This window comes from Garra rufa, chromosome 1, assembly GCF_049309525.1.
Source record: "Garra rufa chromosome 1, GarRuf1.0, whole genome shotgun sequence".
Classification (NCBI taxonomy): Eukaryota; Metazoa; Chordata; class Actinopteri; order Cypriniformes; family Cyprinidae; genus Garra; species Garra rufa.
The window spans coordinates 100,917,013-100,935,227 of record NC_133361.1 but is presented as its reverse complement, the minus strand read 5'-3'; the positions used below and the strand labels follow the sequence as shown (position 1 = coordinate 100,935,227).

The window sequence follows — 18,215 nt, the reverse complement described above, 5'->3', positions numbered from 1 at the left end:
AATTAACAATTTATGAAATATTAAATGTTAAGAAAATAATCAAATGCAAGGTTTCCATTAGTAATTTGGCTTTCTATTTATGTCTCTGTTGTATATTGTTAATAAATCAAATGGTTTCTCTGATTTTTTTTGTCATATGTTGGCATTAGAGCTCAAAAAAAAAATTCTATGTAGCCCATAGCAATGTGAAAGACAAATGTTAAGATATATTCATGTCTGAAATGTCTGAAAACGACTGGAAAAGACCTCAAGCAACACATACTTACTTTGGAGGAAGATAAAATAATTTAATACATTAAAATCAATTCAATAAGAACTGAAGTGTTTTTTGTTGTATATATGTTTTCTGTATGCAAGATACAGGACTTTTATTATGACGAGACGACGTGACGTCACCGGTATGCGCCGCTCGATTCGGCTGAAGGAAGGCTGGTGTTTAAAAACATTTAAAGCGTTCGATTTGATGTCCGTTCACGCTGTTTTATGCCTTTTACACGCGTTGTAAAATTAATAAATTATCATTGAGTTTCAAGTTTCATTTTACACTCATGTAAATATTAAAACCTACAAATCAATAAATACCAAAATCTAAATAATGAAAACCTATTTATATTGATCCGTTATTTTAATCTGTATTCAGTTTACCTGAATTCAGTGTTTGAGTAGTTTATTTCATTTAAGGCCTTAACTGACTGACTCCATTACACTGAGTTGCACACAGACAGTTTAGGTTTATTTTTTATTTCTGTTAATTATTCTCTTCTTAAACAGATTGTCCAAACTGAATCAAAACTCCTGGTTAAGCAAACTGAGACCCACTATTATAAAGATGGAGTTTATTAAAGAGGAGAGTGAAGACTTCAAGATTGAAGAAGTATTCAGTCTGAAACAAGAAGATACTGAGGAACAAACAGGTTGGTTTCATTTTCTAAGAAGGACAGACAGAGATCACATGACCAGACAAATACTGATACTGCCTTCATGTGCAGCTGAGAAAATCCTGGATTATTAACAATTATTAATATTAAACCTGGTATCTACATTTGAATAGAAGGGGGGAAACAATTAAAAAGTTATTTATGTAACAGACAGACACAATCTTTCTCTCCATAAAACAAACTGTAAAATGTGATTAACTTTACATGTATTGATCATAATTTACTTTTTCCTCTGATTTTTTTTTTATTAGTAACAGGGACTTGTAAACACAACTTTGTTTCCCATCAGACAGATGTTATATTGTGACATAGTATTATGATGTAAAACAGCTTTCTTCTATTTTAATAGACATTAAAAATTGGAATTTATTTCTGATCAAAGCTGAATTTTTCAACATCATTACTCCAGTGTTCAGTCAGTGTGACATGATCCTTCAGAAATCACTATTTATAATATATATACAGAATATACTGCTTTATTATCAGTGCTGGAAAGTTATGTTTTTTTTTTGGAACCTGAGATTTTTTTTTACAAGTTTTTTTTCAAACAATATTACAGATATAATATGTTCAAAATTTTGTAGTCAGTAAATTTTTATTTGTTCTTTATTTGAAAGAAGTTAATGCTTTCATTCACCAAGGATATATTGAATGAATAAAAAGTGATAGCATAAATTTATATTGTTAGAAAAGATTTATATTTTGACTAAATGCTGTTCTTTTTAACTTTTTATTCATCAAAGAATCCTGAAAAAAAGAATCACAGGTTCCAAAAAATATTTATAATTCTAATGAAAAATTATGCTACTTACGACTGGAGTAACAGCTGCTGAAAATTCAGCTTTGTATCACAAAAATATTGTAATAACATTTTGCTGTATCATAGTTTTTTTTTCTGTATTTTTGATTAAATTAAAGCAGTCTTGATGACTTCTAAAAAACAACAACATTGGGATCAGTAAGACTTGTAAAGTCACCAAGGCTGAATTAGTGAATAAGTAATATTATTAATAATAATATAGTAATATTATTGAATATTTTAACCATTTGTGATAATAATTTATTTGAATAAAAATGTAAAATGTAATTTATAATGGCAAAGCTGAATTTACATTATTATTCCAGTCTTCCAGATCATTCAGGAATCAATATGCTGATTTGCTGTTTAAGACACATTTCAGACTTCATCAGTGTTAAAAACAGTTGTGTACCATTATTTTTTCAGTATTCTTTGATTCTTTTACAAAGAAAAAAAACAGCATTTAGCTGAAAAAGAGCTGAGCAAAAATACTTGGCAATAAAGCTCGGTCTGACTTAGTGGGTGCAGAAACCAGCTGTTTTGTGCCATGAAACTGGTGTTAACTTGTATTTGACTCTTTTTCCCTTAGACCTGATGGATCTGAAAGAGGAGAGTGAAGAACTGAATAAAATGGAGGATAAATATTACTATGAGGAACATGACGATTTCATAACTGGAGAAACTTCTACTTCCTCACAGACTAAAAAGTCTCCCTCACGAAAAAGAGCTCAAGAGAATGGAACTAAAAAGGGTTTCACTTGCCAAGAGTGTGGCAAGACATTTGACCAAACTCGAACCCTTAACGGCCACATGAAAATTCACACTGGAGAGAAGCCTTACCTCTGCCAGCAGTGTGGAAAAACATTCTCTAAGAAAGAAGGCCTTACAGTCCACACGAGAACTCACACTGGAGAGAGGCCTTACACTTGCCCTCACTGTGGACAGGGTTTTATACATAAAGGAAACCTAAACACTCATGTGCGATGTCATTCTGGAGAGAGTCCGTTCACCTGCCAACAGTGTGGAAAGAGCTTCTCACGCAAAGACAGCTTTAAGAATCACATGAGAATCCACACAGGAGAGAAACCGTATATTTGTGGTCAGTGTGGACATAGTTTCAGATGTAAAATAACCCTTAGTAAACACATGAAGATGCATTTAAAAGAGAACTGTTTGAGATGTCAGCAGTGTGGAGAGAGTTTCACAGACAAGAAATTGCTTAGGAATCATGTCAAATCTCACATTGGGGAAAATGATTGCATGTGCCTCCACTGTGGAAGAACTTGCACACACAAAGCAGTCCTCGAGGTTCACCTGCGAGCTCACACCGGAGAGAAACCTTTCTGTTGTCCTCAGTGTGGGAAGAGTTTCACCGTTAAAGGAAACCTTAGGACTCACATGAGGATTCATACTGGAGAGAAACCATTCGAATGTCTTCAGTGTGAGAAGAGTTTCACATATAAAAGAGACCTGAAACTTCATTGGCAAACCTATGGAAAGAAATGCTCTGGCCTTAGCCAGCTATGAGGTCACAGATGTCTGGTCCTCTAAATGTTTCATGTTCAGAAATAAAATTTCTCTGAATTACAAATTTGCTGTTTGCTGTTTAAAACTGCCAGATCCAGCTATTATTAGCTTTTTTGGACTTGTCTTTCCTACTTAATTTGACATGTTTTAGTAAAGCGGAAAGTTGCAGTTTAGGGCTAGCAATATTTTTATCTTGTTTACAAAAGATCTGAACTAATTTTGCTTTAGTTTTTTGGTTTTTGTTTACTTAAACTGTAATCAAAAAAGCCCACAGAAACATCATGTTATTATCTGTCAGAAATGTTATCAATAATATCAAAAACTGTTGCATTTAACACTAGTACACAGATCTGTACAGCAGTAGCTTACAGAATGAAGTGAAATATGCAAACACTGGCCGTGAAGAAGTCTAAGATACCGAATGAAATGGCATAGACTTCTTCATGGCCAGTGTTTGCATACTGTTTTTTTCACCAGGGATATCAGTTAAATTTTCACAAAATCTTGCTAAAAACATCCATAAGAGCACTAGACAAAGTTATCATCTATATAGTGATAGTTATTAATGAAAACCTTAACAGTAATATGTATTGTTGCACGAATAATAATCATCTGATAACATTATCCACCCCTAACCTATATTAAAGTTTTACCACATTTTGGTACACGTTAATCATGTTATAAACATGCTAGCAACTTGGTAATCATGTTAGAATCATGGGGCATATTCCAAACGGCTTTTTTGCGCCGTTCAAGGGCACTTTGGGAATGGGACAGTATTTGTAAGGACGCTCCTGTTTTAAGACAGTTAGGAGGTAGTGTAAGCTACTTTAGTTTATCAGAAAATATTTATATAGTAGCTACGGTAGCTAAATATGGCTACCTGCAGGGACCAGTGAAGAGACAACCACATTTATTAAGCTGAGGGCAGAGAAGGAGTCTTGGTTTACAGGGAAACAGACAAACTCTTCCAAACAAAACTATTTACCTTGGCATAGTTGAATAATAACAGTTCAGTACATGGACATGACATACCGTGAGTCTCAAACACCACCAATTCCTCCTTCTTATATAAATCTGGTGTTTGCAAAAGACAACTAAAAAATAGGTCAATTCCAACATAACACCGACTATTATGCAGTAGCCCCAGGAATTAATTAACCAATTAATAAACCAACCTAGACTGGTTGGCTGGTTTTAGCTGGTCAGCAGGCTGGATTTAGAGGGGTTTTGGCCACTTTACCAGCCTGACCAGGCTGGGTGACCAGCTAAAACCAGCTACTTCCAGCTTTAACCAGCTAAGACCAGCCAACTAGCCTAGGCTGTTTTTTTTTTTTCAGCAGGTATTTTAAAATCAAACTCATGATGTTCGTGTATGCTGTTTTCAGGATGCTCATTAAAGAGCTGAGGTTGGAAGGCAAAATTACCCACCTACAAGCAGCAAAAAATGGGAGAACCTAAAAAAGAAATACAAGGTATGTTTGTGCATGTCTCAATCATGTTGTTGCTGTAGCAGAACGGGGGTGTCAAGTCCTGCTCCTGAAGGGCCACTGTCTAGGTTCAACCAGCTACAAAGCACCTGCCACAAAGTTTTTAGTAGTTGTTCATGAGTCCTTTGATTGTCCTAACCAGTTAAACTGTCCCATGTTCTTAGTTGTCTTCAGTGTGAGAAGATTGATCACAAAGTCATACAGTAATTGTTGGAAAGAGTTCAAATACACAAACATGTTCTGTAACCAGGCAGTTTAACTGTTCAGGATAAACAAGGGACTCATGAACAACTTTCACTAAACAAAAAAAACACACAGCTATGGATCATTCAGGTAATAACACAGTATCAATCAAGTGTATGAAAACTTTTGAACGGGGTCAAGTTTATAAATTAAACTATTATTTTCTCATGTGGACTATACTGTACGTAAACGTCTTGTGTATGAAATGTATTATTCAGGTCAGTACTACCATAAAAAAATAAGCATTTTGTATTATTCCTCTTATTTTGATTATTTTGCAGATTCTGCAGGATGTATGTAAAGTTATGACCTCAACTGGATTTATTTTTCTGAAGTTGTCTTTACTGTTGTTTGTGGAGACTGTTTACCCATTATTTGTTTATTATTGTGGTTAATTTATATTCAAAATGATTGGTTAATCTTTTTCCCTATCTCTTCAGGAGTTGAAATGTCCACCAACAGGGGTTGGGACAGAATCATGAGACGCTACCGCTGCAACATGGCCTTGGTTCATCCTAATGGATGAGGCTATTGGGAGCCGACCCTCTATTTCTCCACCCATCTTGATATCCTCATCCATTCAGGATGAACCAGGGCCATCAGCTTCTGGGGCTGCTTCTCCACCATGCCTCCAAGCTGGACACAAAAGGAAGAGATCCAATGACCTTATAGACTTCCTGAAGTTGGAGGCAGAAAAAGAAGACTCAAGAGAGAAAGCAGCATTAGAGAGGAGTGATCGATTCCTGACACTGTTTGAAACATTTATTAATACATTTAAACTTCATCTCCTGCAGCTAAGCACAGGTTGTGTAGCATTGTGCACGCTGTAACAACTTTTGGTGCAAATGTGTGGTGAACCATCAAGACAGGACAGGACATTTCTGATAAAGAAGGGTGGTCTTTTCAAGAACGTCCCCTGAATAGATAAAGGGCATCAAGTAACGAGAGTTTTTGAATGTCACAAGACCAAAATTACCTTGAATTACATAGTATAAAGGTGTAGCTTTGAATGGCTTCTTTTCAAGACCATCACCCCTCATATTGAATTTTGCCATTTAGGCATTTGACTTGATTCTGTGGAAGAAATTACTCAGGATTACTTATCCTCAATATTAACCCTCTGGGGTCTGATGCTGATGATACACTGGGCAACATTTTGAGCAATGTTGCTGGGCAACTTTGGCAAATGTTGTCGTAAATGGGCAGCCAGGTGTGAAACAGGGCCCCACAACTGATCTAAATTATCCAGATAGAAATGTGTTACCCATTCTCATTGAGAAAGTGCCTAAGCAACATTGCCCAAAAAAAGTTTCCCGATAAAATTGCTCAAAAAGTTGCCCTGTGTATCATCAGCCTGAGGGTGTTTTGAGGCCCTGAAGTTTTGTCATGCCCTTACATTTGTGCTTTTTTCAGTATCTTAAAAACATATTAATGGCTAAAGTATGATTACATTGTAATCAACACAAATTGGACTACAACAATATGCAAGCAACATGAATATACATGTTTGTGTTTTTGAGAAAACTACGTTTTTGCGTGGTTAGTGAAAAACTAAAGTTTAGAAGTCACTGAAATAAGGTCATGAAACACACACAGAACATTTGTTCACAAGACTTTTGAGAATTGGATGGGGTAGGCTAGAATTTTTTCAACCAAATGATGTGAAAATCATCTCGTTCACTCGTTCAGAGAAAACAATATATTGATGTAAATTTTCTAAAACATGTTTTGTGATCAAAAGGGATTATTTATAGGTGTGGCAATGACCCATGAATATTTAGCAATTCACACCTGAGAGACAAAAGAGCCCTCCCTAATGGCCCCATCAATGACTGACTTGACTATAGCAGGTAATAAACAATGTGAGAAGATTCAAAGAATAGATTTTTAGATTATTTGTATTTTATTTACAACACAGTAATAATCAGCACATACACAATAAATGTCAAAGACAAATTATTGAGCTCCCTGATCTAACCACACAGATGTGCACAGACTTTTTCTGAATTCAGTTCATCAAATAAAACAAGTAAATCTTACCTGATATTAAAGTGTGTGCACAATTTATCTGTATTTGTACTGTATTTTTATCTGTATCATCTGAAATTTGTACAGCGCTCTCAGAGGAAAACAGTTTGAAGAGACTCAAGGGAAAGACAGCAAGATTCAAAACAAAAAGCCTATTCATATAAGGAGCGTCTATAATAAATAAATAAATAAATAAACACACACACACACACACACACACACACACACACACACACACACACACACACACACCCCGTTTGTCGGGCTAGAGGGACAATTTTTGACATTTTTCACAAATCATACTGGGCATTGGGCTGTGGGAACACTGGGTTCCAGTGGTACTAGAACTACAAAAAAACATCAAAAATCATGAAAAAAATCAGCAAACCTATACATAACTTAAAATTAAAAGATTTTCTTTGCACAACTGAGATATAAAAAAGGCTTTCTGGTGGTTTGTAAAGACTTTTCTGTAACACAGTCTATAAGGACAGTGTGGTGTACAAGGTCAGTGATGTTATCATACATATACACCGAGTATAACCTGTTTTGAAAGGACACATGGTCTGTAAGGCCAGTTCACCATACACGCACACAGAGTATAACCTGCTTTGAAAGGACACAATCACTCCATTCTACACTTCTTCCTCTAGAAAACTTCAGCACCTCCAATCAAATTCTGTCAAGCTACAAATGTTTACAGAAAACACCACAACTCTTATCTGATGGTATCTACTAACAGGTGAGCCAAGTGTCATTAAAACAACTAGGAGCATAACACAAAAAGAGTGCTTGCATCCACTAGGATGAACTCAACCCCACCGGCACATGTATTATGGGGTTTTTCCATGTCCTAAACCAACTGCCAACCTGCAATCAGGTTTCACAACCACACTACGATCTGCGTGTCCAGGATCTGCCATTGCCCATTGTACCGGATCATACATGACCTGAGAAAAGAGCTTTTTCAGAGTAACTCTATTGTTCCAAATGATTAAACATTATCACTGGTCAAAATGTTTAACAATAAAAGCAGTACAAAGAAATAAGTTCAATCACTTCTCTCACTTTCAGATCAAATACGATACATTTTACTGGTCCATAGCCAATAAAATCTACCTTTAGAAGAGACCTGTACTTTTAACATCAACAACATGCATAAAGAAATCTCATTTCTCCAAATATAACTAACTACACTGGCTCCTTACCAACCCACTCTTCAAAAACATCTACTTTGGTATATTGTCACAAATTACATAAAGTGAGGGAATATGTTAAAACCTATTTAAAAAGGATCTCTATCAGAGTTCATCAGCTTTACTAGCAAATTTAATAGTAAGGGTTTATAGATTGCAACAAGAACATAACAGAATTCATAATTTGGATGAACATAATTCAACCAGTCCTGTTTGTAGGTTTATAGTCTCAATACAATGAAACGACCTCATTTCTCAGACAACCCAATCACATTAATATAATTATGTCAGGACCACTATCGTCAAAGATGATTGATTGACTATTAATATATAGTTTGGATTGGCGGTATGGTTATGTTCTGGGCATGAACTTCCTGTGCATCCAGAGCGGGAGAGCAGCAATACCCCCCCCCCCCCTTCTGAACACAGTACAGCAACCTTTAAAAAATGCCTAGAAAGGTAAAGGCTCAGGCTGTCCAAAAGTGCATTTAGTGTTTAGCATTTGAATGCCTTTTAAAGGCCACGCCTCTGTTGCGTACAAAATCTCGAATGTTTTGAACGGATCTTGTCTCCAAGATAGGTTGTTCCTTTTCTTTGCACTTCAGACACTGCTCACTGGTGACAGTGACACCGTTTTCAATAAAAGGCCTTTCAATTTGTTTCATGACAGCTCGTATCTCCTCGGACCATGGTCTCTTCACAAACCGCCTTGATCGGAAACCTGAACAATTAAAAAAAAAAAGGTCAAAATGTGCGTGATAATAAATTGACTTTGGATCTGCTAAAAATAAAGTTTGATTATTTTCATTAACATGACATTTCATTACACTGCTTGTTAAAAACTAAATACATCCAGATTATTTATATGCTTTATATTATTAATTTGTTGACTGCACAGTAGCAAGTGTGCCTTGTGATGGACATGGCACCACATTTTAATAATACCTTGAGTAACCGAGTCAGGGAGATGAGGTGACCCAGAAGTTACACAGGCAGCATTCCCCTGGTCATCTAAAAAATATTGCACAGTATAAATGTATGGGCTTAAAGAGCCTGTCTGCCTACCAATCAAACACCATGGGCATGGAGGACATACATGTAAAACTGCAGACAGCCAATTCTATTATAATAACTATACTCATGGCAAAGTTGTTGAACCGGATGAAGTCAGGAGTGTGTGAATATGTGCAAAAATACCTTGAGTGATTATTTTACTAGGAAATTACGTAGATTTTACACAGGCCAAGTCTTCCCTGTGGTTTTAAAATGATCATGCAAACTACTGAACTCATCAAAATACTATCCACAAAGCATATGCGTCACAATTGTTGGGTTAAATTTGTGATAGGAACACCATTTGTTGCCTCCAAGATAGTGTTTGATGTATTGTCGTTTTGGTGCTGGGATGCTGGTTTTAGCTGGTTTATGCTGGTCCTTTGCTGGTTTATGCTGGTTCATGCTGGTTCTTTTGCTGGTTCATGCTGGTCCTTTGCTGGTTTATGCTGGTCCTTTGCTGGTTTATGCTGGTAATTTTGCTAGTCAAGGACCAGCATAAACCAGCTAAAACCAGCATCCCAGCACCAAAACATACCTAACCAGCATATGCTGTTTTTTTTTTTCAGCAGGGATAACATGATGCAGCGTGACTTCAGCAGTGACAACAAGCAAGGACAAAGGTGAATGTGCTAGTAAGGTACTCTGGCAGTAGGAACTCCACCATGTGATGACAGAGTACAAATAAAAGTTAGCATGCTAGTTCAGTGCTTCGTGTTTTCAAGCCCACACTGAGCCATCTTGAAGTGAGTGCAAGGAAGAGAGTGAGATGTCAATGTTTAGTCCTCTAATTAGGGTATTTTAGTAATTTCAAAGTATCAAATGACAATTGACTGTGTGTCTTGCTACAGTCACAGTCTCAGCCAGTGGCAAAAAGGGTGTTACTACACGTTGTTCATGTTGTTCTGCAGTGAGTTTACCTCCTCAGCATTGTCTTCTGTGGTGGCCTTGTTGTTTTCCAGTTTTGGCTTGAGTGAGTTCTGATTGTTCCAGAGGTGTGGACTCGAGTCATGTGACTTATACATGAATTTGATGACTTTAGACTCGACTTGACAAAATATAAAAAGACTTGCAACTCGTCTTGGACTTTAACATAAATAACTTGTGACTTTCACTTGGACTTGCGCCTATTGACTTGTAAAGACTTGCTACTTTCCATAAAAAGCCCAAAGATAAAAAGTATGTTGACATGGACCGCTCTATCTATGTTTATGTGTGTGTGTGTGTGTGTGTGTACGACAGAGAGCATGCGCGTATTCGGCACAACATCCAATCAAAGTACCGTAGATCAGGGGTTCCCAACCTTTTTTACTCCGGGGCCCCCCTCCTTCTCCGGCCAATTTTGCAAGGCCCCCCTATGCCTGACACGTTTATTTTTAAAACTTTTTTATTAACCAAAACATTTGTTTTGCCTTAATTATTCTTCTACTGCATGTTATAAAAAAAAACCTCAAAATTCAAATTAAATTTAAATTAAAACTTCAAATATACCTTATAATCTTTAAAGAAAACCTCTGCTCAATTCTAACTTTTAAAATTATTTTACTTCAGACATTCTTTACAACTTAAGAGTACTTTTTCTTAAATAAGTGAACCTGCTCTACAACAGGGAGATACCAAAAGACCACTAAACCTATCCCTTTGAACTTGACTGACTGAATAGCTACTGTTTGTATCCATTAAAAAAATAATACACGAATTCAAACTACAGCAAATACATTCTAAATCTGTTGAAACACATCGATGTGAAGGTTCGACCAAGACGGGATCAGTGAACTCTGTCAGTGCGCGCCTGATACTCATAAACACCGAGCCTTACTCCTCTTCTATGGGTGAGCATCTATTATAAAACACTCACATTAATTTGGACAACTAGGCAAATGTTTGTAATTTCACGCAAAAATACGATAGGGATCAGAGCCCCGAGAGCGCGCATAGTTTGTGAATCAATAGCAGACTTATGCGTGTCTCATGCACGACTCTGATTTACACGAGACATTAGGCACGCGCAAGTTCGTTATTGTCATATGTAGCCCTATGTTTCGTGTCTTTTGCCTTGTTTTTGCACTGCTTGTCATTTGGTTTCTCCCGCTGTCTTCCCCTGTGTGTTTGTGATGATTTGGTTTAGCCCTATGATTAGTCTTCGTTAGTGTCATCTGTATCACCTGTGTTTTCTTGATTAGTTTGCCTTTATAAGTCTGTCTTTGAGTTCTTTCTTTTGTCGGTCATTGAATGTAGCACGTGTGTGGTAACCTCCTGTCTTTGCTTGTGAAGATCAAGATTAAAAGTGTTCATTATTCGAGTTTTGGCTTCCGTCTCATCTAACCAGCACCAGTCTATGACAGAATGACCGACCTAAACATGACGGCTGGAGGGCGGCTTTGGAGCTTGCGGCAAGGCGGACGAGAGTTGGAGCGGTATGTGACAGAATTCATTGAGCTGTACCATCTGGTGAGCTGGCCCGATACCACTCTCGGCATTGTGTTTCTGTCGGGGCTGGACGAGGATATAATCCAGTGCGATATTCCTGATCACGATTTTCCGTTTGTCGAATTGGTCAATTTCATTCTTTATTTAAACTGCTCTAATTTCGAGGTAGAACAAATAAAGGGAGAGATTCAGACGCATCGCCCAGCCCCCTCAGAAACATGCCACATCGCACCAGCTCACCCGAAGCCAAGAACTGCCACATGCCGATCCAACGTCTCAGACCGCCTACCACGCCCCGAACACCCCGAAGTCCTCTTAAGCTCCATAGTCGCCCTCAGTTCAGTACCACCGGCAGCTACAATGCCTAAGTCCGCACGCAAGAGGGCGCCAACACCTGAGTCTGCATGCAAGGAGGCTGCAACGCCCGAGTCTGCATACAAAGTGGCTGAAATGGCCTTCGTTCCTGAATTCCCGGCCGAGAGGGCCTTTGATCCTGATTTCCCGGCCAAGAGGGCCGAAGTTCCTGAGTTCCTGTTGAAAGAGGCCACTGTTCCTGAGTTCCCGGCCAGGATGGCCGATGTTCCGGTTTTCCCGGCCAAGATGGCCGATGTTCCCGAGTCTCCGGCCAAGAGGGGTGAAATCGACATTATGGACAATGTTGACGAGGATTTGATAGACTGGTTTGGAGAAATAATTTCCTACCCTCCTGAGTTCCCGCTGGTTCCGCCCAGCCGTCCTGGATCTCCGCCAGTCTCATCCCGTCGTCCAGAATCCCCGCTGGTTCCGCCCAGCCTTCCTGATACTCCGCTGATCCTGTCCAGCCTTCCAGAGCGCCCGCCAGTGACCGCTCGCCCAGAGCTAACTCATTCTGTGTCTTCACTGGAGACGCCCAGCCTTCCTGAATCTCCGCTGGGGTCGTCCAGCCGTCCAGAGCCCGCTCCTCAAGAGCGCCGTCCTGAGCCCGCTCCTCCAGAGCGCCGTCCAGATCCTTCGCTGGTCTCGGCCTGCCGTCCAGAGCCTTCGCTGGTCCCGTCCAGCCGCCCAGAGCCTTCGCTGGCCCCGTCCAGCCACCCAGAGCCTTCGCTGGCCCCGTCCAGCCGCCCAGAGCCTTCGCTGGCCCCGTCCAGCCGCCCAGAGCCCTCGCTGGCCACGTCCAGCCGTCCAGAGCCCTCGCTGGTCCCGTCCAGCCGTCCAGAGCCCTCGCTGGTCCCGTCCAGCCGTCCAGAGCCCTCGCTGGTTCCGTCCAGTCGTCCAGAGCCTTTGCGGGTCTCGTCCTGCCGTCCAGAGTCTCAGCTGGTTCCATCCAGCCGTCCAGAGTATTCCCCCTATGAACTGCTGAATCTCCCCAAGAAAAATTTTTGGGGGGGGCTACATACCCCTAGTCCACGTGACCTGGCCAAGGACTAAGGCCAGGGCCACGGGGGCTGCCCAGTCATGGCAGTATGAACTGTCTGTCCGGCCATGGCCCCCGGACCCGCCATGGCTCCTTGAACTATCTGTCCAGCCATGGCCCCCTGACCCGCCATGGCTCCTTGAACTATCTGTCCAGCCATGGCCCCCTGACCCGCCATGGCTCCTTGAACTGTCTGTCCGGCCATGGCCCCCTGACCCGCCATGGCTCCTTGAACTGTCTGTCCGGCCATGGCCCCCTGACCCGCCATGGCTCCTTGAACTGTCTGTCCGGCCATGGCCCCCTGACACGCCATGGCTCCTTGAACTGTCTGTCCGGCCATGGCCCCCTGACCCGCCATGGCTCCTTGAACTGCCTGTTCCGCCCTGGAGGCCTCCCCAACCCAGGAAGGTCCTGCCCCGTAGCGGCCTCCAGGGCGCCCGCCCTCCCTCCCTGGTGTTTCCGTCACGGCGCGGGACGCGCCTACCGGGAGGGGGAGGTAGTGTCATATGTAGCCCTATGTTTCGTGTCTTTTGCCTTGTTTTTGCACTGCTTGTCATTTGGTTTCTCCCGCTGTCTTCCCCTGTCTGTTTGTGATGATTTGGTTTAGCCCTATGATTAGTCTTCGTTAGTGTCATCTGTATCACCTGTGTTTTCTTGATTAGTTTGCCTTTATAAGTCTGTCTTTGAGTTCTTTCTTTTGTCGGTCATTGAATGTAGCACGTGTGTGGTAACCTCCTGTCTTTGCTTGTGAAGATCAAGATTAAAAGTGTTCATTATTCGAGTTTTGGCTTCCGTCTCATCTAACCAGCACCAGTCTATGACAGTTATTATGACACTAATCGTTTTTACCTTTTACCTTTACGACGGTTTGCTTCATGCGTGCAGCCGAGAGATGTAACATTAGTTTGTAGGGCTGCACGATTTTGAGAAAAAACCTAATTGCGGTTTTTCTGACAAATATTGCGATTGCGATGCGATTTTCGATTTTTGCGTTCAATACTATTAGGTGCATAAAACAAAAATTATGAATAAAATATGTTGTTACTTTTACGACACAGAGGGTTAAATAAACTAGAGGTCGACCGATATTGTTTTTTACCGATACCGATAGCTAGGTTGGACCACACTGGCCGATATCGATTAATTAACCGATAGTTTTTGAAAATGGATACTGAAAGGAAACTAAAATAGTGCTCTACTAGTTTTTAAAAAAGTACAAAACCATACTTTGTAAATTAATAAAAATATTAATATGAATTATATATTGATCATTAAAGTTATTTTATAGTTCATTAATGTTAACAAAATAAATCCTTACATTTTAACAATAGGTAAAATAGCAGTTTCTATGCTTTTTGTTTATATTTGTAATCTCTGTATGTCAGTACTGCCATCTTAAAATTAAGGTTCAGTTTAATTAGATTTTATATTAAATTTAATTCGTGCAGAATTCACTTTATTTTTTTTATATAAGCAGGCTACTTTTTAAAACAATAGACAGTAACATATGACAGTGGCTGCTTTAACAGGCTTCAATGAATGCACAGATCTATTTCGATATATCAGATGTTTTGTCCTGCTCTTTAAACATAACTGGCTGTGTTTACATCAGTTTCATATAAAAGTATTAGAAAATGCAAGTGCATTTAACCGCATCTGCAATTGAGCTTTTTAGGATGAACAAACACAAAGAGAAAGTGAAAGTCTGTCAGTGCGCGAGTTTTGTGCATCTAATAGTACTGCATTACAAACGGCAGAAATGAAGGCATATCTAAAGTAAAACACTGCGGGTGGATGCACACACTGTCAAGCAATGCGCACATGTCTCATAGTGCAAATTCTATGCAATGAAGCCCGCCGCGTCTCTAGCAAGCACACGTGCCATATGCGGGAAAAAACACAGTTGAAAAGAGGATTGCAATGCATCGGAGAATCCATTTTTCACCCACCCTTAATGAAACCGTGCAAAAGTGCAGCACTGCGTTGTGCGGACAACTCGCAGCGCAGGTATCACACACACACACAGGATGCGTCGCGTGTAGTTCAAGGGGAAGTATAAAACTGTTTATTTAATCACCAAACCGGCAAATGTTTACTTAAAGAATTATCAAAAAAGCGGCAAAGATTAGTTTAAAGAGATCAAACGAAAAGAGAAAGAGCGATATATATTGTTGTAGCCATTTAAGATTTTTTTTACTGTTTTACATTGTTTAAATATTATTTGTTTATAACGAAAGAAGTTTGTGTAACTTGTAAATGTCATGAAGGACGACGTGGTATGAATTGGACGGCAATAAGCCGGGAGAATTGGAGAGGGTCAGACACAATTTTTTAACAACTTCGTACGTTTTTATTTGTGGGAAATCCTTTCTTAAACGAATTTAGTTTTGTATAATTTTTATCTTAATGTTTAATTCATATTTTTGTTGATCAGTTATTTAAATCAAATAAGACCAAGGAAAACTGGCATTGTGAAATTAAGTGCGTAGAGCTACAGAAATACAAACGTTTCGCTTAAATGCACAATTCTTAATCTTCCAGGGTCAAATCTTTATGAACATTAACAAAGATTTGGGACAGATATGATGTAATGTAAAACTATGAAGCTGCTTTGCTGCTGACAGAAAGCCGGTGCACTGCGAACAACCTTGTTTCCATTGCCATTTCTGATTGGCCAGCAAGCCAGGAACGTAAGATTCGACCATTTTGATTGGCTAATAGGTTTGTCACTCAAATGTCAGAGGCGGGGAAAAAACCTCAGCCTCCTGAGGTTAGGTTATCGCGGGAGTTAAAACCTCAATATCGATGCGATAAAGGTTAATCGTGCAGCCCTATTAGTTTGCGTACAGCATTTGGAAGTTTTGAGCCGCCATTCAGTCTGTATTTAACAGTGCGATGAGGCTTGCTGCGCCGAGTCTGAAGCAATCAATCACAGAACACGAGAGAGGCTGTGCTTTTATTATTCTCATTTAGCGCATTAATAATGAAATTAAACAATTATAGGATAATATTTACATCAATTTTAAGATATCTCGCGGCCCCCCTGGAGGATCACTGAGGCCCCCTAGTGGGTCGCGACCCCCCGGTTGGGAACCGCTGCCGTAGATTCTTTTGATTCGACAGCGTCCAACGTGACAACAACGTGAGCACACCTGTTTGCGAAATGATACCGAAGGTAGTTTCGTTTGGCTATAAAAATTGCGAGGTGGTCAACAAAAAAAACGAATTGCAGTATGTAAAACATGCGGGTCGAAGATTACAGACGGAGATGCCACTGTACGACCCATATACACTGTATACCCATACACAAGCAGTCCTACACACATATGCAAACGGGACCACACACAATCACTCATCTCTCTCTCTCAAACTCTCTCTCTCTCTCTCTCTCTCTCTCTCTCTCTCTCACACACACACACACACACACACACACACACACACAAGGTTACATGTGGGGACGCACTTTCTAAATACAGTAAAGCCATAATTTTAAGTCAGATTTGTCAAGAGGAATTATTGATCCAAAATAAATACATTTATTATTCAAAATTCTCAAGTTTGGCCTGTCAACTGAATTCGTAGCCGAATGGCTTAAAGAGGACCCTAAATCTACTTGGTTTGATTTAGAGGCCTCACAGTCACTTTGCCCTCTTAAAAATCCAAACTCGGGAGTGGCCCGAACCCAGAGTACTTTACCCCCCAATAGGAGTAGCGAGAACTCGGAGTGATGAGATGGGGTGGTGGAGGTTTACTGATAAACCATCGAGTGAATTGAGGTGAGTCAGCTGTATTTAAACCTATGGCGCTGATTGACTTGTGATGTTTACGCTAAGCATCTGATGCGCTTCTCCCGAACTTTGTTAATGAACATCATTTAGCTCTGCTGGTAGCTAAGCGTGTATTGTTGTGATTGGTCGTGGCGTTATCCAATTGCGTGCAGTTAGAGTTTCAAATGCATGCTCGGTCCCGCCCCTCGAGTTAGGCAGTTTTCATTGCTCGATCCCAGACCCATAATCTTAATAGATTTGGGTCTGGATTTTTCCAGGCTAATTAACTCCTCCATGTCAGTTATAGAGAAGATTTTGCTGAACCCCCCGTCGTGTAAGCAAATATCTTTTTTTTATAACACTCTTTGGTCATATGAAGTTGTGAACACCCAGGAGCTTAGAAGTTTATGGGAGGGGGAGCTTCAATTGACCATTACAGAGGAGGAATGGGAAATGGTCTGGAGTCAGGCAAATAAGATCTCTATTTGCAATAGGGCCAAAGCTATTCAGTTTAGGATTGTGCATAGATTGTCACGTTAGGAATAAGGGTCTGGGTCCAAATGCAGGGAGAAAGGTGTTTTAATAAAACAAATAAACAAACCAAGACAAAAGGCCAACACAGCACAAAACTAATAACTAAAACACAAAATAACAAAACCAAGAACAAGATCAAAAACCAGGGATATCAGGAACACAAAAGTACATCAAAGACACAAGACAATGCAGACCTGAAAACGGAATGAAGAGTGAGTGTTCTTATACAGAGTTCAGATAGTGAACAGCTGTGTGTGAATCAGTGTTAATGACAAAACAGACGTGATGAATCAGAGTGCAGTGCAAACAGCGACCTCAGGTGGCTGAGGGAAAACCCACAGCCCCGATCATGACAGTACCCCCTCTCTAGGGAACGGCTACCAGACGTTCCCAAAACAAAAATTCTGGAGGGAGGAGGAACGGTGGAAGGTGCATCAGGGGGAGGGATGGCGGGCCAGGCCCGTGCAGCGGAGGAACGTGAGCGGACACCGCCGCCAGAGGAACGTGAGCTGGCCTCGCCGCCAGTGGAACGTGAGCTGGCCTCGCCGCCAGTGGAACGTCCGCGGGCACCGCAGCCAGTGGAACGTGAGCTGGTCTCGCCGCCAGAGGAACGTGAGCTGGCCTCGCCACCAGTGGAACGTCCGCGGGCACCGCAGTCAGAGGAACGTGAACTGGCCTCGCCGCCAGAGGAATGTCCGCAGGCACCGCCGTCAGAGGAACGCGAGCTGGCCTCGCCGCTAGAGGAACGTCAGCGGTCACCGCCGCGTCCGGAACAGAGAGCGCGGTCACCGCCGCGTCAGGAACAGAGAGAGCGGTC

The 18,215-nt window shown here is 40.6% G+C and overlaps 1 protein-coding gene across 1 annotated transcript; it reads left to right on the top strand.

Annotated features, from left to right (window-relative positions):
* Positions 1-460: 460 nt before the first annotated feature.
* LOC141322930 (uncharacterized) lies at positions 461-3,264 on the top strand. Its single transcript, XM_073833449.1, has 2 exons — positions 461-914; positions 2,327-3,264. Exons 1-2 carry the CDS (start codon positions 830-832, stop codon positions 3,262-3,264), a joined length of 1,023 nt encoding a protein of 340 aa, XP_073689550.1. The 5' UTR covers positions 461-829.
* Positions 3,265-18,215: the final 14,951 nt, after the last annotated feature.